Raw genomic sequence first — 22,078 nt, forward strand, 5'->3', positions numbered from 1 at the left:
CCAATAGTTGAAATAGGCGGAACAACCAAACCTAAGAAATAGCTTTAAACGTAAATTTATTGAAAATCAAAACTCATCCACGTTAGTGTGTTTTGATTCTCGAGAAATTTGCGTTTAAAGCCATTGTTAACATTTGGTTGTACTGCCTACTTCAATTGTTCAAGTACTCCTCTTCTGCCTGCATAACAGAATTAACTCACACCAGAGATAATGGCTGCGTGTTTCTTAATGGAGCTTACGGCCATTAGAGACACATTGATACAATTTCCTTTCAAAAGCTTTACTATAATATGAATTTCTAGTTCATGCATGATTGATCAACTTGAAATTTAAACCCACAGCAATCAAAGCATTTCTGCGAACGCTCATATCGCAACCCTAACTGTGGCTTCATGCCAACACATGTATCCTGCTCGTCTTGAAATTGCTCTTCCGGTTCTCTTTTCCCACCCTTTCCAGTGGATATACCGAAGGACGAGGTTATTAGCATTTCCTACGCACAACCGCTGCAGGCCACCATCCAACGGCGCTATGCCATCCAGCAGGCAAAGTGTTTCCAATGTGGCTGCGACCGCTGCCGGGATCCTACCGAATTCCAAACCTACGCCGGATCCATCATCTGCCCTCGGTGTGCCAAAGAAAAGGTAACAACTAACACTCAGCCCTCGGTCCAATCAATTAAATGCCATTAATTACACATTCCAAACAAGGTCGTTGCCCTCGATCCGCTGGATGTGCGCTCCGAGTGGCAGTGCAAAAGTAGGAAATGTTCCTACCGGGAGTCGGCACTGGACGCCATCCGACGAAGTGAGCATCTTCAGGCAACGATAATGGCCCTGGCCCGGGGGAAATCTCCCTGTGAGGAGTACGAACACTTTCTCACCACGCACCAATCGACGCTACACCGGTGGAATACCAATGTCCTGCAGGTGAAGTACGCCCTTACGCAGCTGTATGGCAGGCGAAATGATAGGGGTAAGTCCTAACGATTTGTGATGGATTGGCGGAGGAAATTTGATTTGGAGTAAATTTACTGTTTCGCTTCGGGGGAAATCGATGGTGGCTTTTGAAAAGAAGTGTTGTTATTGATAGGTGGCATTCAGTTGAGGAGACCACAATCCCAGTGGAGCAATACATTTGAGTAGGGGTGGAGCTACGTCTCGCTTTAAGAGTTGGCCCACCCTTCTGTACTCCATCACTGTTCCAAGACACTAAACGTGATACAACTAGGCAATAAGTGTCTGGATACAATTTTCTCACTCGACACACATAACATCTGTCAGTTCTTTTTTTTTTTTTGGCATTCCAGCAACACCCCCGGAATCTGATCTCAGACGAAAGGTGGAACTCTGTCAGGACCTGCTGGAGGTAGCGAACCGGCTGGAACCGGGATTGAGCCTCTTTAGGGAAAAGCTGCTAGTCGAACTGCGGGATGCATTGCTAATTCTACGGAACCTGACTCATTCGGATTCCGATCACGTTGAAGTTCAACCGTCGTCGTCGTCATCGTCGTCATCAGCGATACAAGGACCTAGTCCCAACATGCACCGTCAAAGCCATCGAATCAATTCGTCTGGGGTAGGTACCTATATTAAATCGTATTTTTTTTTTGGGACCCCGTACCGCACGCCGAGGAATGGATAATGAGTTTTTCATTTTCCTCCCGCAGGCTAATACCGGAAAATCGATGGCGCAATTACTGGAGGATGTCGTACGGGACCTGGCGGAGATGGAGGAATTGGATCCCACAATGAAGAAAAAAAAATGTCAAACCGCTCGAGGACGGTTGAATTATTAGGACGACTGAGAGATACAATCAAATAAATACTCGATTTGTACAGACCGTCCTCTAGTTGGTTTCCTTTGCCGTTGGTTTTCCCTGGAGAAAGCGGATTCCGGAGAAAGTTTCTCATGCACAAAGTTTATGCGACAATGCAGGCATAGCAACTTTGAACAGGATGTTAAACAAGTCACTCGAGCAAGGGGGTGAGGGAAGGAGGTGGGGGGGGGGGGGGGTTGACGTCACCGTACCCACAGATGTAAAGTAAACGAGGCGTGATATCGTTTGGAGGTAATTTTAGGATTCGACCTGTGACTGTCTGGGTAGTATCACCCACCAGTGGGTGCTCTGAATGGAAAGATCTTAATCTCGATAAATGGGCAGTTTCCATGCGGTCGCCGATGGAGGATAGTCTTTTGTGTTCGGTCTGGTTTTTGGTGAGTCTATAAAAGGGAAAGTTTTCGTATAAAAGGTCTATTGATGTAAAATTAGCGAAAGCCATCTTTCTGAGAAACTCCATCGTTGATTATCTTCTTGCGGAAAATGGTTCCCCATTCATCTAGATTGGTCTTTGAATTTCAATTTACAAAGCTACGTCGGATGAATGGAATTGTATCTTGTTTCAAATGTGGAACTAGAGTTTTGGATCGTGCGTATAAAATCAATCAAATGCACAAATCTAATCCAGACACTATGCCAACACCAAATCAGTGTTTTTCGATGGATAATTAATCCGTGAATGCGGTTCAAATAATCACGAACTTCCGACGACGCGGCACGGTTACACGATGGATGGTATCGATACAAGCCCCTTGACAGCTATCCAGCTAATTCTGGACTAGATTTCGTGGACCCCGGGTGAAGCAGACGGTTTTCATGTTTAAAAAAAACCTCGTCTCAACAATGATTCGCTCATACCGTAGTAGGCTGTGTATAAAAGAAAATGATTTACTTAGTTTGACAGTTGCACCATGACGAAGTGGCAGCGTATTCGTGATTTGTCCCACGCGCAAATGTCGCAAAAAGACATTTCAATCGCCGTGGGAGTGTCCCGGTGGACCGTCAAAAGGGTTTTAGACCGAGAAAAGAAAGGACAACTATCCGCGAAGGTGGCCACAGCTCGTCCGAGGTCAGCTCGGGTTCCGAGGGTTATCGCTGCAATCAAAAGGAAGATTCGGGTGAATCCAGTGCGTTCAATAAGGAAAATGGCAAAGGAACACAGTGACTTTACGGCACGGAAGATCGTAAAGGAAGATTGCGGGGCGAAGTCGAGGGCACGGAAAAAACTCACATGATTACCAACCGCATCCGGGAGCTACGAGTCGAACGATGCAAGAAAATCTTGAACTACCTTAAGCGAAAAAATCCGGTAATCCTGTTCACCGACGAGAGCATGTTTACCGTCGATCCCGTATAAAATTCCAGAACCAACCCGTATATTAGTTCTCTTCCGGTAAAAGACGTGGCCGACGAGCACAAGAACGTGTATCTGACCAAGCATCCTGCTAGCGTTATGGTGTTTGGATTGGTGGCTTCCGATGGCAAAAAAATGGTGTTCATTCCAGAAGGCGACAAGGTCAACACGGAGGTCTACATCGGGATTTCAAGTAAGTATGTTCTTCCGTGGATCAAAGAACAGTACGGTCCGAAGCCAAATGTTGTATTTCAACAAGATGGGGCTCCGTGCCACACCTCGAACCGCACTCAGAAGTGGTTGCAGGAACATCTTCCGTTCTGGGCGAAAGATATGTGGCCGCCATCCAGCCGCTGGATTACTCAATATGGCACGTCATGAAAACCAAGGTCTGTTCTAAACGCCACCCGAGTACAGCAAGCCTCAGACAAACATTGACCCGTACCTGGAGAGAAATGGCCAACGATGCGTGAACTTTGCAGTCTCTCGAGGTATGGTAGTTAGAAGTACCTTTTCCCCCGCAAGGATATCCACAAAGCCACTTGGAGATCACCTGACCAACACACAGAAAACCAAATCGATCAGGTTCTAATCGACGGGAAATTCTTCTCCGAGATTATCAACGTCCGCACGTACCGCAGTGCGAACATAGATTCGGACCACTACCTAGTTGCAGTAAGCTTGCGGCCAAAACTCTCGACGGTGCATAACACCGGTCGAAGTCGAACGTCGCGACCCAACATTGAGCAACTACGGGACGCCGTAGTTGCCCAGGATTACGCGCAGCAGCTGGAAGTTGCACTACCCACGGAAGAGCAGCTTGGCGCAGCTTCTCTTGAAGATGGCTGGAGGGATATCCGTTCCGCCATAGGTAGTACTGCTGCAGCGGCACTAGGTACTGCAATCCTGGACCGAAAAAATGACTGGTTTGACGGCGAATGCAAACTGTTAGTAGAGGAGAAGAATGCAGCACGGGCGAAAATGCTGCAACATCGCACGAGATTGAATGTGGAGCGATACAGACAAGCGCGGAACAGACAAAACTCGGTTTTCCGAAGGAAGAAGCGTCAGCAGGAAGACCAAGATCGTGAGGCGATGGTAAATCTGTACCGCGTAAACGACACACAGAAGTTCTACGAGAAGCCGATATGTGCAAGGACATGGACGGTAACCTCCTCACGAACGAGTGTGAGGTGATTGAGAGGCGGAAGCAGTACTATGACGAGCACCTCAACGGTGAAGCAGCAGAAAACGAAGGTGGCACGGCAACAGACCTTGGAGCACGCACAGAAGACGACAGGCTACCGGCCCCTGATCTTCAAGAAGTTGAGGAGGAGATCGGTCGGCTGAAGAACAACAAAGCAACGGGTGTAGATCAACTACCAAGTGAGCTATTAAAATACGGTGGTGAAGCACTGGCTAGAGCGCTGCACTGGGTAATTGCCAAGATTTGGGAGGAGGAGATATTACCGGAGGAGTGGATGGAAGGTGTCGTATGCGGAATCTACAAAAAGGGCGACAAGTTGGATTGCTGCAACTACCGCGCGATCACACTGCTGAGCGCCGCCTACAAGGTACTCTCCCAAATTCTATGTCGCCGCTTGTTACCATTTGCAAGAGAGTTCGTGAGGCAATACCAGGCGGGATTCATAGGTGCCAACGCTACCACGGACCAAATTTTTAGCGATTCAGCAGGTTCTGCAGAAATGCCGCGGATAAAACGTGCCCACACATCATTTGTTCATCGATTTCAAATCCGCATACGACACAATCGATCGAGATCAACTATGGCAAATGATGCACGAGTACGGATTTCCGGATAAACTGACGCGATTGGTCAAGGCGACGATGGATCGAGTGATGTGCGTTGTTCGAGTATCGGGGACACTCTCGAGTCCCTTTGAATCTCGAAGGGGGTAACGGCAAGGTGATGGACTTTCGTGTCTGCTATTCAACATCGCGTTAGAAGGTGTGATCAGAAGAGCTGGGATAGACACGAGTGGCACGATCTTCAGGAAGTCAGACTGAATGCTGAAGCTAGGCGGATTAGACTTGCCATCAACGCATCAAAGACAAAATACATGAAAGGAAGAGGTTCTAGGGAAGACAATGTTAGCTTCCCACCCCGAGTTCAGATTGACGGTGACGAAATCGAGGTGGTCGATAAGTTCGTGTATTTGGGCTCACTGGTGACCATCGATAATGATACCAGCAGAAAAATTCAAAGACGCATTATGGCAGGGAATCGTGCCTTCTTTGGACTCCGGAGGACGCTCCGGTCGAATAAAATTCGCCGCCGCACGAAGTTGACTGTCTACAAGACGCTGATTAGACCGGTGGTCCTCTACGGCCACGAGACCTGGACTATGCTCGTGGAGGACCAACGGTGGTGTTTTCGAACGGAAGGTGTTGCGTACCATCTACGGTGGAGTGCAGATGGATGACGGAACGTGGAGGAGGCGAATGAACCTGGGCACGTCGTAAGAATGCCGCACGACAACCCAGTGAAAATGGTTCTCGAAAGCGACCAAACAGGAACAAGAAGAAGAGGTGCGCAGCGGCAAGGTGGATCGACCAAGTATAAGGCGACCTGCGGACCCTTCGCAGACTACGAGGCTGGCGAAGTGTGGCATGGATCGAGTAGAGTGGAGACGACTTCTTCGGACAGCATAGGACAACAAGGACTTAGCCTGATTGGTAAGGTAAGTCTTAAGTAAATGTAAGATGCAAGAAGAGGTGGTAAAGTATGTATATGACATATAAAATTTGTCAATTTTGCTTTCAGAAGGTCACAACTAGCGATTTTATGATCGCTGATTGCTCGCTCATCGCGTTGCCCAACAAACAATTTTAGCTGCAGATTAGCTTATACAGCCAAAATTTGCCTTATGCAGCTAATTTTTGCCTGTATAAGCTAAGCTGCAGCTAAAATTGTTTGTTGGGTTGCTCATCGTTACAGCTAATCGCTAGTTGTGACCTTCTGAAAGCAAAATTGACAAATTTTATATGTCATATACAAACTTTATCACCTCTTCTTGCATCTTACAAATAAAAATTATCATTATAGTATCCTATTGTTTCATAATACCGAAAAATAGCATTTTAGCTGTAATGAGCAATTGCAGGCCTGCCAAATAGGTGGTATTGCACTTAAATACCGATTCACTTTGTGGCTTAAATAGGAATCTTCCTTAGCATTGGTAGTTTACCCCTATCTCCCCTACTCTAGTGAGGTATATAAACTGCTTGTTGACTTTTGTAGAGAATCTTTTAAAAATGCTTTAAAGCCCTGACGCTGCGTGAATTGTAGTGGGGAAAGCATAACCATCAGGGGCTATATGTATCCTTTGCAATTCAACAAATTTTGAAATTTATAGTGATTTTCAGCCGAGCTACAAACGAAGAAAAAACTACTTTTACACGAGAGGAAGGAACTCAGCAAGGTCACCAAAGACTAATTGCATACCTTACTCTTAGTTGGCGGCGCCGACCGTAGCCGTTATCCCTAACGCAGAAAAGCACAGCTTTCAAAGCCTCATCTGATGATGTCAATCATCATCCTAATATTTGCATTGCTGACCAAGAGATAACAATAGGCAAACGGTTTCGGTCAACCATCGACAGCTTGTTCAGAAATCAACCCATTCGGGTTTGCCTCGAGCAACTTTAAAACCACAGGATTTATTTTACGCCTACAACCTTCATACAAAGAGCTTCAAATTTACAAACTTTGGCTAATCTTCCAGGAAGCCATTTCCATTTTAACTCTACCTTCAGTCATCACTCCCTGTTGGCTTGTCTTATCGTCGTCATCACCATCATCATCATCATCATCATCAGTACCAACGGCTCTGGTCGGATCACCTACAGCTCAGCTCGTCTAATAAATGGACTGTGTGGCAGTTTCAACGTAAATTAACAATTTGTCATGTTCAATTTTACAACCGCTTCAAAACTTTCTAATATTAATGAAAAATGACCTTTAAGGGTAAGAACTTTCCGCCGGGATGAAATTCAATTTAAGCACACAAAAGATCACGTTTTACCGAGATTTCCCACGGCTAGGGTTGAACGGATTCAATGCAGCAAAAAAGTTGTCCGTTGGCTAAACGTATTTCCCGCAGGATTTACTTTTTTGCTGCTTTCAATCTCGGGGCTGGTTGGTAATGAAAAGGATGAAAGCGAATCAAAGATAGCAAAAACTGGGGACATCTTTGGTCAGTTTCGCACATCCGCCCGGATGCTGCGGTGCTAGTTGAAGCGATAAGCCGGAACTGGAGAGAATCATAAACGGTGCTTGAAATAGTAATGGTCTCTAGTAGAACTAAAGTGGCGACTTTTGCGACCCTCCTCGATTTGCATGTAAATTGTATAATTGTTATGCCGCGGATAAACTTGTGTAACCAGCGGTTTCAATCAAGCCAAGCAGATGACTTTGTCACCATCCCAATACAGAACACTATTCCCTAATTGGGTTCTTTAATTTTGAAAAATGTATCGTTTTTTATACATCATCTTAAAGAGCTTCGTTTTCTGAGCACAGCGATATTTTTTTTTTCGAACCCACACACTTTCATCTCGATTTTTAAATCAAGATTTAAAGCAAAATAATAACTTCACTGTTTGACACTAAACTAACAAACTGACAGCTCGCTCCCATACAAAGGGACACAGAGGGGCGCTAATAAGGTGATTTTTGCAAATGTAATCGCGCTTATTTAAAATAGTTCCAGTGTACCAAAATTGATGAAATTTTGGGTTTGGGTTCCATTTTTAATGCAGATTACGGTTATGCATTTACCTCAATACGCTTAAAGAACCCAATTATCATAATCATGTCTGGCTCTCACTGTTTGTTGGCAGCGGTTTGAACCAGCGAAATATATCGTTTGCCGCTTCACGGCGCCGTAAATTTAATGCGTAACCACAAATGATGCCACGGAAGAAAGTGACACAAAGAACATCGAGTAACAAAGGTTCGATGTTTGATAGCATGGGTTGATTGGCTCAGCCGTAGAATTGTTCGCTCTCTTCTGTCCGTGAACTTGTAACGCATGCCCGCTACCTGTGAGATTTTTGACCACTGAATGCGCTTCCTGTCTCGATAACGAGTGGCTTAAGCGCCACCTCCGAAGAGGACCACTCGTCTAGGTTTAGTTTGCCCGGTAAGAAACCCAACCTCGGGGTGGATTTATGTATAAAAGAGACCGAAATTTAGGTTAGGGCAATCCAGTAGACTGAAATCCCAGGAGGGATTGAGCTCCTCACAGATAGAGGCCGCGTCAAACGGTCTTAAGCGAAAGTTGGTGCTTACCGTCGTTCAACCGAAACACAACAACCCCACTCACGTTTATCATCACTGGAGGAACTTCCCTTTCAAATTTCCTCTACCGATCCTGACCCGTGAGTGCGGAGACTGTTTTCCCAGGCAGTCCAACCTGGAGTAAATTCAGCTACAAAATAAAAATTACAACCAAAAACGCAAAAATAGAACGACGGCAAATGTGAACAATCTAGACGACAACCAAAATTAACATTACGGGGAAAGCTTTAATTTCACGGAACAACATTTATTTCAGTGCCAAATAACGGAAATCATTCTCTAATTTATTAGTGTTTCTAACCTAGGTTTATTCACAGTACTTGTTCCTTTCCCATATATTGTTTTGCTTGATAGCTCTCCCTAAGTGTGTGTGCGGTTGCCTAAACTAGTTCTAGCGATTGCTAGCCTATCCTGGTCTTGTCTTCGAGCTCATGGGTTTGTTTGTGAGGAGATTTGCATGCGTTTTGTTTACTCACGGTACCATCGATGTCGTCGCTGCTTTACCTGCGTTGGCAAAGTAGCATCCCTTTGTCGAAGTGAGGTCGGCAAAGAAGCACCCTATTCAGCATTGGTGGTGTTGCGCATTGCACCCCGGCCTGGTGTGGTGCAGAAATTCCCAATCGATCTTCGAGCTGGTACTGAAGTAGCGCCGATTGCCGGTGGCGCAAATATCGACGAGGGGTTCGTAGTCGCTGAAAACAGCACGTGGGTTCACGTGGTGGATATTGGCAGATTTGGGCCAACGCTCTGTCGGAGAACAGGGTCACGGTGCCTCCCTTCCGGATTCTTCCCCAAACTGGGAACCTTGACACTGAAGCGTGGGGTCTAGAGAGTACAATCAAATCTCATGGGTGCGGTGTGCCCAGCAAAGCCATGAATGCGGTGCAAACTTCCACACAAAAACCGATCCTGAACAAAAAGCCGTCGAACGGCTGTTCGACACATTACAATAAATCTCCACACAAAAGACATTCTTCACCTTGCCTTTCTACACACTTTGCACACACAAAAAGTTGACCGCACGTAACTTATGACTTATCGTTTGTACTCTACAGGCTAACGGAAAGATTAAATTCAGTCTTTTAGACGGCTCACATTTTTTTACTACACATACCACGAAAAACACACCGCGACACTAAGTACACTTAAGTACTAATAACTCGCACTCCCGCCTCTTCCACGGTTCAAGTCAAAGTGAACGAGTAGAAGTTCCAGATACCCTCAGATAGGCGTGATTTCAACGGTCATCGTGGCCGGAAGTACGTCAAATTACCGAAGTAATTCAACGACCTTTCAAACGACAATTTTCATCATCTTTCTCTCAAGAACATTCAATGCTGCATCTCTTTCCTTGTCATGCAATTTCAGTATACTATCTTGCTCCAATCTATTTTCGGTTATTCTTTTATAAGAGAGAACGGTTCGGATTCAAACCTCGAACTTTAACGGCAGATAGCGCATTCGGGTCACATGAAATGAATTAGCTGAACGTATTGGGAACTCATTGATATTTGTATGACAAGTGTAGTTCTAAATGAGTGGACATTTCTTGGCGGGGAACAAATGTATGAATTTAATTGTAAAATCACAACTGCATGAAATTTGATTAAATAAGTTAATTGTATAAATATGAATTCTATACAAATAAATAACTAACTAAATAAATAATTAAATAAATGAAAAGCGTACTTGCTACAAACTCCGTAGGAAGTGGAAGTGCGCGCGCGTTCCTAAAATTAAAAATTGAAAGTTTGTTATATCTATATGTGGTGCTGTAAAGTTAAAGGCAGTAGTAAAAATCAATTAAAAGCTATACAAACTAAGGTAGTGAAAATGAAAAGCGTTAAAAAGAAGAATATTGTAGAAATTCAAGCTAGAGTAAAGTAAGGTCTAAAATGAAAATATGTTCTTACACCATTAGATATGTTACTGATTTACTGCATTCGATTAGTTATTCGTGTTATTAAACGTAGCAATTAGGAAAAAGGTAAATGAAATTGTAAAATACTGTAACTACACCGAACAGCCTATATTGTGACATCATAGCACTAATGGGTTGGGTAGGCGGACTCGTTATGGATTTCGAACCAATTTGAACTGTCAAAATCGAACCATTTTTTACTGTTCTTATAAGAGCTCATATGGAAGAAACAGATAGGGAGTATTGTAATCTGTTGTTGTACAGAACGAGAGTAAAATCGAAAGTCGGGAGTGGGGTTTTCCGGTGTCAAACGCGACCGACAATAACAACGAACTACAACAGACTACAACTACCAATCGATATTTCAAGAGAGTCACTCACAATCTTGCACACATTTGCTTTGTTTATCAATTTGACAACCGTTCGAACAGAGTAAAGCTTGCTGCAATGCGTCTTGGATAGTGTCTGAAGCTGGCTGCGATTCGACTTCGCCAGACCCAGGGTAGGTCCATTATCTGGGGCCTTTCTTAGCTCAGTCGGTAAAGGCGCAGCTACAAAGCAAGACCATGCTGGAGGTGGCTGGGTTCAATTCCTCGTCCGGTCTAGGAATTTTTCGGGTTGGAAAATTTCTCGACTTCCCTGGGCAATAGAAGTATGATTGGACTTGCCACACAATTATACCAATGCAAATAGGGTACAGGCATCGAAAGCTCTCAATTAATAACTGTGGAAGTGCATCTATAACACTAAGTTGAGAGCACGCAATAAGCTAATAGGGGAATTTACGTATTCTCGGCAACCTAAGCAGCGACCTTCTTTCTATAGCCTTTTTCTCTATGGAACGCACACATATGCAGTATTGGTTTGTTTACAATCTTTTGCTGCCAGCTGCTCTAACAATTTCAGTCGAAAGAATTGTCAAAAACTGTTTTGAAACGCTTTTACAAAGCTTCAATCTTCTCTAGTGAGAGCGAGTATTGTCGGCAACCAGTTTTTCTTCGGCAACCGTTCCATTTAAACTGCATGTAAATCTGCTGTTCTATTATCGGCAGCTCGAAATCAGCAACAATTTGTAGTGAGTGTGTTTCATTTCAAGAAAACCCTGCTAGATTGCTTTTTCTCAGTGGTAAAAATATAGTCAAATTGAAGCTGAAAGCATAAAGAATCGTTTGCATGCATTCAGCGAAGTGTTTTCGTAAGAAAATCCAGTGAAAATAGTGTTTCAATTTGGGTTGCCGAAAATAGTCTGTCATGCCGAAGCCGTCATTTCCCCTATGTGTTACCAATACACTGGTAACATTTCCTTGCAGTCAAATGCTACATCCAGGTGGACATAGTAAGCTCAATTAAATCAAAGAATTATATTATATTAGTTAGTAATAAATTAAATTAGTGGCACATTAGATTAGGAGTTAAAATTAAAGTAGAAAGAAAAGGAAGGAAGCAAAACTAGGTACAAACACCCCATAAAGACGGCTTACATCTTTGTCTACACATCAGCAGGCGAAATTAACCTGTCAGTTTATTTTGGCATATGAATATCCGGAAAAGAGAGAGAGAGAGAGAGAGAGAGAGAAGGAAGAAGAGTTGATCGAGGGAGAGAGAGGGTGAAACAAAAAAAAAGGCAGAGCAGAGCGAGTTGCAGGAAAAAAGGAGGAGACAGTTTCCAACCACCGGAGAAGACGGATCGCAAAAATTGAACGATAGAAGAAAAGTTTGTTAGGAAAAGGAAGAGGAGTGAAGAAGACTGGGACAGAACGTAGTTCGGAGTGGTTTCCCAGTGTGTGATCGATCCGCCGGAGTTTTCGTGTGAAGTGGAGAGGACGAACAGTGGACGAACGGTGCAGTGGATCCCCGGTGAAGCAAATTGCCCGGTTGTTCGGTGAGCCCAGTGCTAGTGTGTGACGAGCGTTGAGCCATTGCCGCACCACACGTGGCGGGTGAGTGGTAAAGGACGTTGTGGAGGTGAGGATTTAGCCAGGTCCGTGTGGGTTCGCCCCCGCTGGTTGGATCCAATATCCGATACGTTACCGCCCCGTTAGCGAGCACGAGGGACGTCGGACCGAAGACACGCACCACGTGAAATCGAGTACGCCCGTAACCTCGAAGCCGATCCGCTATCGAAGACGAAGAAGAACGAGAAGAAGAAGTTATCGGCGAGTCCCGTGCTGGTGGTGGACGAGCGTCGTACTAGTGCCGTACCACACGCGTCGGGTGAGTGGTAGCCGAAGCCTTGGAGGTGAGGGTCTAGTGAGGTCTGGCGGGTCCGCTCCCGCTTGCTAGTGCCCAATATCCGATGTGCTACCACTCCGGAAGTGAGCACGAGGAACGTCGACAGGAGTACCAGCATCGGACCAGATCCCGGAAACCCAGCAGAACCACCAGCCCGCTAAGGTAACGCCAAGCTCTCTCTCTCTCTCAGCATGCATGCTAAAAAAACACACTACGGCCGCAATGAACCCCCCCCCCCCCCCCCCTTAACAATATGTATCTTTTGTTAAATAAAAAAATGTAAATCAGACAATTTATTGTGTTTGTGTCACTATCCCTCAATAAGAAGTCCCTGCATGTAGTCCGACTGTGTGGTTGTTGTCCTCTTCGATTTTTAAACGGGTGGACGGTGGACTCACAGAACAGGAAGCCGGCCTTGAGAAACAGGTAAGAGTACCCGGTTTGAGCTAGCCGCAACTTACATATGCCATAAGCAATAAGCTTGAAATGCGAAGAAGAAGAAGAAGGTCCATTATCTGGGCCTTTTTTCCTATTGTTCGGACAAGTTCAGAAGTTCAGCCAAGGATAGTGGTACCGGACCATTCGGCGAGCGTTCAGACTAGTCGCCACTCCAGTAACGGATACCACCCAAGCGATCGACGTTAGCCAGGGGTATAAGTATCGTTTTCTTCACGGACAGAAAACGTGAGAAAACCCCATCTGAGGAGGGCGTATGTATTTTCATTTTCTCCTGTTCCTGGGAGATGGAAAAGGAGGGGTCAAAATCCGAACCTCCAGATAGTGTCAAAAAGCACAGTGAAGAATATATTTATTCATACCAACATATATTTATTCATACCAACATACAAATTAATCGTGGAACGAGCATGGGAAGCTGAATAGTTGTTGTATAGTGCGCATAATTAATATACAAATAATGCTCATGCTCACAGTTTGTCATCCAAGTGTATCCGCGGCATTATGTTAAATCATTTGAGCTGAAATTAGGCCATTTTGAACCTCGCAAAAAGCTTCCAACGGTTTGAACGAGAATTGCCGGTAATCTGCCGTTCTTAATCTGAACAAAAATGTCTCAAACGTCATTCAAAGAGCACATGGAACGGAGTAAAGCGAAATGGAACGATGCGAACCGGAACGCAGAATCAAAACAAAACATCAAATACGGTTTCAAGAAACTCGCTTTTCTGTTGGTCATAGGGTTACTGGAAGTTCAAATTAAAAATGAATCCCGTTTGTTTGCACGAAGATCGTACAAATAAGGTTCCCGTTTCACCTGTGCATACAATGCCTTGGTTTTCTTTGCATGTACGTAATCTCTAGCTCATACCGTAGTAGGCTGTGTATAAAAGAGAATGATTTACTTAGTTTGACAGTTGCACCATGACGAAGTGGCAGCGTATTCGTGATATGTCCCACGCGCAAATGTCGCAAAAAGACATTTCAATCGCCGTAGGAGTGTCCCGGTGAACCGTCAAAACGGATTTAGACCGAGAAAAGAAAGGCGAAGGTGGCCATAGGTCGTCCGAGGTCAGCTCGGGTTCCGAGGGTTATCGCTGCTATCAAAAGGAAGATTCGGGTGAATCCAGTGCGTTCAATAAGAAAAATGGCAAAGGAACACGGGATCAGTCACTTTACGGCACGGAAGATCGTAAAGGAAGATTGCGGGGCGAAGTCAAGGGCACGGAAAAAAACTCACATGATTACCAACCGCATCCGGGAGCTACGAGTCAAACGATGCAAGAAAATCTTGAACTTTCTTAAGCGAAAAAATCCGGTAATCCTGTTCACCGACGCGAGCATGTTTACCGTCGATCCCGTAGCACAAGAACGTGTATCTGACTAAGCATCCTGCTAGCGTTATGGTGTGTGGATTGATGGCTTCCGATGGCAAAAACAATGGACCCGGTGTTCATTCCAGAAGGCGACAAGTTCAACAAGGATGTCTACATCGGGATTTTAAGTAAGTATGTTCTTCCGTGGATCAAAGAACAGTACGGTCCGAAGCCAAATGATATATTTCAACAAGATGGGGCTCCAAACCACACCTCGAACCGCATTCAGAAGTAGTTGCAGGAACATCTTCCGTTCTGGGCGAAGGATATGTGGTCGCAATCCAGCCCCGATCTTAATCCGCTGGATTCATAAATATAGCACGTCATGAAGGCCAAGGCCTGCTCTAAACGCCACCCGAGTACAGCAAGCCTCAGACAAACATTGACCCGTACCTGGAGAGAAATGGATCCAGACTACATTATTAGAACCTGCCGTGCATTCCGGAAGCGTGTGGAGGCCGTAATTGCAGCTAGTATGGAAACTCTATCGATGGTTAACATAGTTTAAGACTCTGAGAAATATGTCCCCTTTGAATAAATAAAAAAAACTCAAAAACGAAATTTTTGAGATTTTTTTTAAATTTTGACATTGCTCAATGGTGCAAACATTATCACGGTAATCATCACTTCCAATCGAAATGACGTCTGAGACAAAGTTGTAATAATTCCTTTTGAGGTTTTAAGGAACCGGTGCTGTTGTAGTTTATGTGCGTGGAGCGCATTATTCAGTTTTGTCAGTCATGACAGTTAATTAAACAGAACTTGTATTTGATGAATAAATGTATACAATGTCAAGTCGAAATGTCGGATTTTGAATACCGAAAAACTGGGAATTCAAATGAAATATTTTGCTCTTTGGGTATTTCCGGAATCGGAGTGACGTATAAAGACCGGAAATGTATGTCCGACGCCAACTTGAAGTCCGGTAGCAGAAAAACTGGTAAATACTGTCAAATACTCTTCAATATAGGTATTTTCGGAACCGGTATGAGGTATAGCGACCGGAATTCTATGTCTGACGCCATCTTGATATCAATTATGGTGGCTTCCGGTTATAGAAAAACTGTGAAATACTGTCAAATACCCTTCAATCTGAAATTCAAGATGGCAGCATCCGGTTATAGAAAAACTCGGAAATGCAGTCCAATATTCTTTATCCTGGGTATCTTTGGAATAAGAGTGCTGTATAAACATTTCATTCTGGGGGCGCTACGTACAATTTGGATTAGTGGATGCGGAAAAACTCAACTTATTCCCAAAAGTTGTTGATTTTCGGATCATGTTCCGTTCACATCTCCGGAACTTGACACCTGATTCCGAAGATATTGAAAAGTGTTCTATGGAATCGTGATATCTTTCTTTGGTGGTTGTTGTGACCAATTCGGTTCAGTGGTAGATTTGGATGGATTGGATGGTGTCGGCCATTGATTTCCGGTCTGCATACTTCACTCCAATTCCAAAAATACTCATGTTAAAGAGTATTGAACTGTTTTTTTTTCCGAATTTTTCTATGACTGGATGCTGCCAAATTGAATTTCAAGATAGCGTCGGACTCGTCGAACTCCGGTCTCTAGACAAAATACCGATTAAAAAAAATTCCATAGTGAATGGATTTTGACTGGATTTTTCACTTTTCCTATATCTTATTACTAGAAGTCACCATTTTGAATTTCAAGACGTCATCGATTTCCGATCTCTATACGTCATCCCGATTCCGAAAATTTCCATATTGAAGGGTATTTGACAGCATTTCTCAGCCGCCGTCTTGGATTTCAAGATGGCATCAGTCCGGTCTCAAGACGTCAGCTGGTGTCTTTTGCTAATTTTTGATATTATAGCGAGGTGTCGTCAAATTTTAAAATCAACAAATATTCATTTTTATTTTGCTTAAATGCATCCAAAACATAATTTATACAATGAACACTAAAAATTTTAACGTTCGTTGTAAAAATGATGTTTTGTATCCATTTAAGCAACCTGACAAAATTCTTGAAGGGACAAACGGGAGACTCCAAACGAAGTATACGGTTTAACAGGAAAAACGGAGAAAAGTTTATTTAAACGTCTGGTACTACACGAAGTGTGATTGTGGATAATTTTCACAAACAGGTAACGGTTTGTTGCCAGGGAGGGCTTCCCAACAACGTAACAGGGGAAAGCGACGGCTGATTGCCTACTACGCCAACATCCCCTCTCAATCGGCCATTCCAAGGCCTTGGCACAGCTTCTCCATGCGCACCGCGTCCACCGATTTGGTGAAATCCGCCAGTTGCTTCTCGGTACTGATATATTTCACCGCTACACGTCCAATCGCAATGTGGTCCCGGATGAAGTGGTGCTTGATATCTATATGCTTGCTTCTCTTGCTTTCACAATTCTTCGCCATACCTATCGCTCCTTGATTGTCCTCAAATATTACGACCGGATCCGCAGGCCGCTTCAATTTAAGATCTTCCATCACTCCGGACAACCAGATCGCTTCCGAAACAGCAGAACTCAGCGACACATTCTCCGCTTCACTCGAGGATGTAGCAACGGTAACCTGCTTTTTGCTCGACCACGATACAGGATTACCGAATACCGTGAACAGTTAGCCGCTGACTGACTTCTTGTCTTCCGCATCCGATGCCCAGTCGGCGTCAGCATATCCGAAAAACGCTTGCGCTGATTCGTCGCGTACAAACTTCAGGTGCTTCGTTTTCGTTCCTTTCAAATACCGTACTATAAGCTTGAGGCATTGCCAATGGTTAACTGTTGGGTTCTGTTGGTAACGGCCCAGGAATCCGACGGAGAAACACAAATCAGGCCTGGTGCACAGAATTACGTACATAATTGTCCCCAGCAGCTCACGGTACGGTTCTTGAGTTGACTCACCATCACGGGAAACAACCAGGTTCTTCTCCATAGGCGTCTTGAACTTTTCGTTCCAGCACCTTGGGGATTGCTTGAGGTCGTACAGGGACTTGAGTAGGCGGCACACTGTATTAGGGGACGCTGCAACACCGTCGGGAATCGCCATGTACAATTCCTCTTTCAGGTCGCCGTGCAAAAACGCCGTCTTGACGTCCATTTGATGGAAGTGGAAACACTGTTGCACTCCGACCGCGAGAACCGTCCTGATGGTGGCTAGTTTTGCAACAGGAGCGAATGTCTCCTCGTAATCGACTCCAGCCTTCTGCAGGAATCCTTTCACCACCAGTCTCGCCTTATGTTTGACCGCATTGCCGGCCGAATCGTCCTTCAGCCGAAACACCCATTTCGATTTCAGAGGCTTCACTTCTTGTAAGACGCCAGACCTTGTTCTCCTCCATGGAACGTAACTCATCTCGTACCGCAGTTCATCGTACGGGAACGATGACTCATCAAACTTGACGTCTCGAGCAACCATGAATCTCCTTACTCTTCGCATCCAACTTACGCCATTGCTGCTTCGGAATCCACACGAAACTCTTGCAGCCAAACACACGAAGTTTGTCCAGATCCGGTCTGATACCGAACCACATCTCAGTCGAGGTAACACCAGAGGGCAACGCACTTGTTGGGCTTCGGTTCATCAAGGAAACGCAGGCGAGGGCTGCTTCGGACCACAGCTGCTTCGGCACATTGGATTGGATGAGCACGGAACGGACTTTTTCAACCAAGGTTCGGTTGAAACTCTCCGCTACACCATTCTGCTGGGGTCTGTACGCAACCGTTGTCTCTAGCTGTATCCCTTTTCTCTTGTAGAACTGCATCTGATTTGAGGAACAGTACTCTCGTCCCTGGTCCACCATCATTCTTGAAATGGACTTTCCCAGCGTAGCCGTGACCTTTGCTTCGAGTTCCTGAAATACCTCTGATTTGCGCTTCAGCAAATATATCATCGAGAAATGAGTATGGTCATCGATGAAACTGACTATGTAACGAGAACCATCCCATGCCGGCGGATCGATCGGTCCCCAAACATCAGAATGAATCCGCTCCAGCGGCCGGCTGGCCCTAGCTCGCGTTCCGTTGAACAGTTCTCGGCATTGCTTGGCTTGCACGCAGGCGTCGCAGAAGTCAATTTTGGTTGTTTTTTCATTCATACCTTTCAGCATTCCTTTCATGGCCATGGTCTTCAATCCGCGTTGGCCGATATGCCCCAGTCGACGATGCCACAGGTTTCCAATCGATACTTCGCAGTGATTCGCTTCAACTTCCTCCAACGAAAGCTCAAGCTCGTACAGGCTGCCTCGAAGGTGTCCAGTGGCCAGTAACTTACCACATTTCTTCAGAACTGCTACGTTTCCAGAGAACAAGACGTCGATCCCAGCATTGGCCATCGAAATGTACACCTTTGTTGCTGGTCACGTTGATTTCGCCAATCTGTTCAGCAAGCATAGCTTCTCCTTCCTTGGCGACCTTGATCTCCACGCGACTGGTCATCTTCTTCAGGGCAGCAAAAACGAACTTGTCGCCAACCAAGTGGTCACTGCACCCGGAATCAATCTTGAAAAGGATTCGTCCAGGCCGCTTTTCCGCAATGTTTGCATCGGCCATGAAACTGATGGCATCCTTCTTCTTAGTTGAATTGGCTTCACGCTGGCAACAATCTTTTATCATGAGGCCACGACGCCGGCATTTGTGGCACTTACCGAGGAATTTTTGGGACTTCTTTTGGCATCTTGTGTCACCCGAGAACGCTGCCGACTTGTCTTCAACTCAATCGCCCTGCCGGTCGGACCGCTTCCTTTCTTGAGCCAATAGATGCTGCTTGACGAGGTCCGCGACGTTCTCCAGGGCCGTGACTAGGGGATCGAAAGAGTCTGGAAGCGTCAAGAAAAACTGCGACACCAGATCACTTTCCGCCAGAGTTGCTCCGGCCGTCTTCAATTTTCTCACGAGCCCATCGAATTCAAGTAGAAGCGTCCGCATGTCCCCTTCCTTCATCCGCAAACGAGCCAACTGCTTCCGTACTAACGTTTGGCTCGCGACAGACTTCTTCGCATAAGCCGCCTCCAGACTGACCCACATCTCCTTCGTGGTCGCCTTCTCTCGAACGATCTCGAGGCATTCGTCCGACAGGCAACCCACCAGCAACGCCTTGGAGATCCGGTATGTTTCTTCAAACTTCTTCCAGGAACAGGCGCATTCGATAACTTCAGTTTTGGAAGTCAGCTCCACTTCCACGCAGCAACGGGATGTTGCACGAAATGTCCTTCGCGGTCGTGCCCATAACCTCTTGAAGGGACAAACGGGAGACTCCAAACGCATTATACGGTTTAACAGGAAAAACGGAGAAAAGTTTATTTAAACGTCTGTACTACACGAAGTGCGATTGTGGAATCAACAGTTATTAATTTTCACAAACAGGTAACGGGTCGTTGCCAGGGAGGGTTTCCCAACAACGTAACAGAGGAAAGCGACGGCTGATTGCCTACTACGCCAACAAAAATAATTGATCAGACAGACAGATTATTCCGCAAGGAAAGTGAAATTTCATTCAGAATGCGCCACTTTCATGTCGATGACGATACTAATGTAATCGATCTATCCTGTACCGATTTCTTTTGAACTGCGTACTGCACTGTACCAAACCACCGTCCTCTGTTCGAATGAAACCTCAGACCATTCAAATCGAAACATCGAAATCGTCTTTTCGAATGATAGCTGCAACCGGATAAAGGTTGTTTTGAAATCAGATGATTTTCCTCTCAAATACAGGATGAACATTGTTATGAGAAGGGATAGGGCTGGAATGGAATGGGTAATGCTCTCTGCAAAATGATAGTCATCTTAAATTAAAATGCATTTGGTATTGGTTCAGCCCCTTAACGCAAATCATTCCAATCGATGTTGAAAATAATTCTAACGAACGTCATTTGCTGCTCTGAGTAGACAAACGAGGTGGAAGCATAGCCATCGCTATCAGAGGTGGTATGAACGATGGTAAAGCGTGGAAACCGTAGGTAAAGGTTAGGGCCAGACTGGATTTTCTCTTGGCGGCTGCTGGAAGGTATAACATTAAGAAGGTAGCATGCAACTTACCTTTTCCCTCAGGGGCTGCCTACTCTGTCGATTGAGAGGTTACGTTGGGCCCGCGCCGTCGCTCGTTGCTCTCTGCGTCGTCGCAGGCGTCGGGGCACTTTCTGCAGGGATTCTCGTAGGAATCCTGTGAGCACACGTGATTAATATTTTGTTGGCGCACTTTTCGGACGTAGGTTCAAAACTTCATCCACTCGCGCACTATTGTGGACCGTTCTAACGGCAGATTCTGGTCTGGTTTCTCGAACCAACACTAGGATCACGAAGGAGGCAAGTCTTCACTCCTTCGCCTACCGCACAACCGACGGACACTCGCGAACTACCAATCCCATGCAGTCGAGAACGCCTATATCTAATGGCGGGGATTGGGGACCAGCTCGGCGGCAATTAATACGCACGCCACTTGCAGGTTTCGGGATACTTCGTCCGAACACCAGAATTACGCACTACCGAGACTGGGTTTTGCTTCTTCTGGCCAGGTTAACAGCCCATTTCACTCGACACACTAGGCGTCACACACGCGAAGGCAAAAATCCGTACTTTCTTTTTTTAACACTCGACTGTATTCCGCGCGTCCGTACTATCCAAAAGGTTTTCCACAAAAGAGACCCCATCAAGCGATCGAGCGCCTATTTATCTTCACCCTCGCTCGCAATGGGAGGACTGAACTTCCTTCCCACACACTTTTGGCAACCCTTGAGAAGAGGTGGTAGTTGTCTACTCGAGCAGTTTTGGTAGCGGACGGCGCTCAAATAGGCGAGTTTATTTTAAATATTATAACAATTTCTAGTTCTAGCTCCTATCTTTCAAACTATTACAATAATGGGTATATTTTAATTTAATGGGACATGCTCTAATGTTACAAAGGTGGTACCTTGAGGAATGTTCCGGTTCGAATTCAGGCCGTTGCAACGTTGGTTTATTGGTTCCTGTTCGGTGGAAGAAGAGGAAATTTCAACGCATTGAGTGGCGGACTTTCGGTAGGTCGACGTCCCGGTTGACCTTTACTCGATGCTTCTGCCCTGATCGTCTTGTATTCGTTTTGAACAGCCACGGTCGGTGGCCCGAAGATTTCCGCCACTGTGGCGCATTTGAATGCAGCTGCATCTTCAACAGGACTGCTTTAGGTATCATGATGTTGGGAACAAACATTACACCGTGCCTTCGCACGACAATTCCTTGATCCATGACCAAAGTGCAACCAGCTCAGGCACTGGGTGATTCCATTCCGTGATCCACGATAGCCTTCCCACGTGAAAATTATGCTGTAGAGCGATCGTACTGTTTGAATTCCGCATCGATTTTCATCAAAACGGAGATCTCCAGTCAGTTTTTTCAACCTGATTGATTTGACGACAATCGGTGGAAGTTTCACCGGAGCGCTCACATTGACTGCCGTTGCATCACTCAGGATGCTGAACGGCTTTTGTGATAGAATCACCGACGCAACATCGTCTCTGTTCCGTCGTTTTTTTGACAGCTGCTCCGGAGTGCTAGCTGTGACGTTCCGCTGAGTGAGGGTTTCTTCCACCCGACTTGATTTTTCGCTTGCTACCCATGTAAAAACTAC

General features: G+C 45.4%; 1 protein-coding gene across 1 annotated transcript in view; it reads left to right on the forward strand.

Moving 5' to 3' along the window:
• SmydA-2 (SET and MYND domain containing, arthropod-specific, member 2) overlaps positions 1–1,799 on the forward strand; it is a 41,248-nt gene extending 39,449 nt beyond the window's left edge. Inside the window, exons 4-7 of the mRNA XM_065218882.1 lie at positions 460–644; positions 711–975; positions 1,310–1,578; positions 1,670–1,799. Coding sequence (XP_065074954.1) covers positions 460–644; positions 711–975; positions 1,310–1,578; positions 1,670–1,798 — 848 coding nt within the window. The 3' untranslated portion in view covers position 1,799. The remainder of the gene's footprint in view (positions 1–459; positions 645–710; positions 976–1,309; positions 1,579–1,669) is intronic.
• The last annotated feature ends 20,279 nt before the right edge of the window (positions 1,800–22,078 follow it).

Source organism: Ochlerotatus camptorhynchus, unplaced genomic scaffold, assembly GCF_037179485.1.
Source record: "Ochlerotatus camptorhynchus isolate MF236.1 unplaced genomic scaffold, CSIRO-AGI_Acam_v1.1 ptg000094l, whole genome shotgun sequence".
NCBI classification, from domain to species: Eukaryota; Metazoa; Arthropoda; class Insecta; order Diptera; family Culicidae; genus Ochlerotatus; species Ochlerotatus camptorhynchus.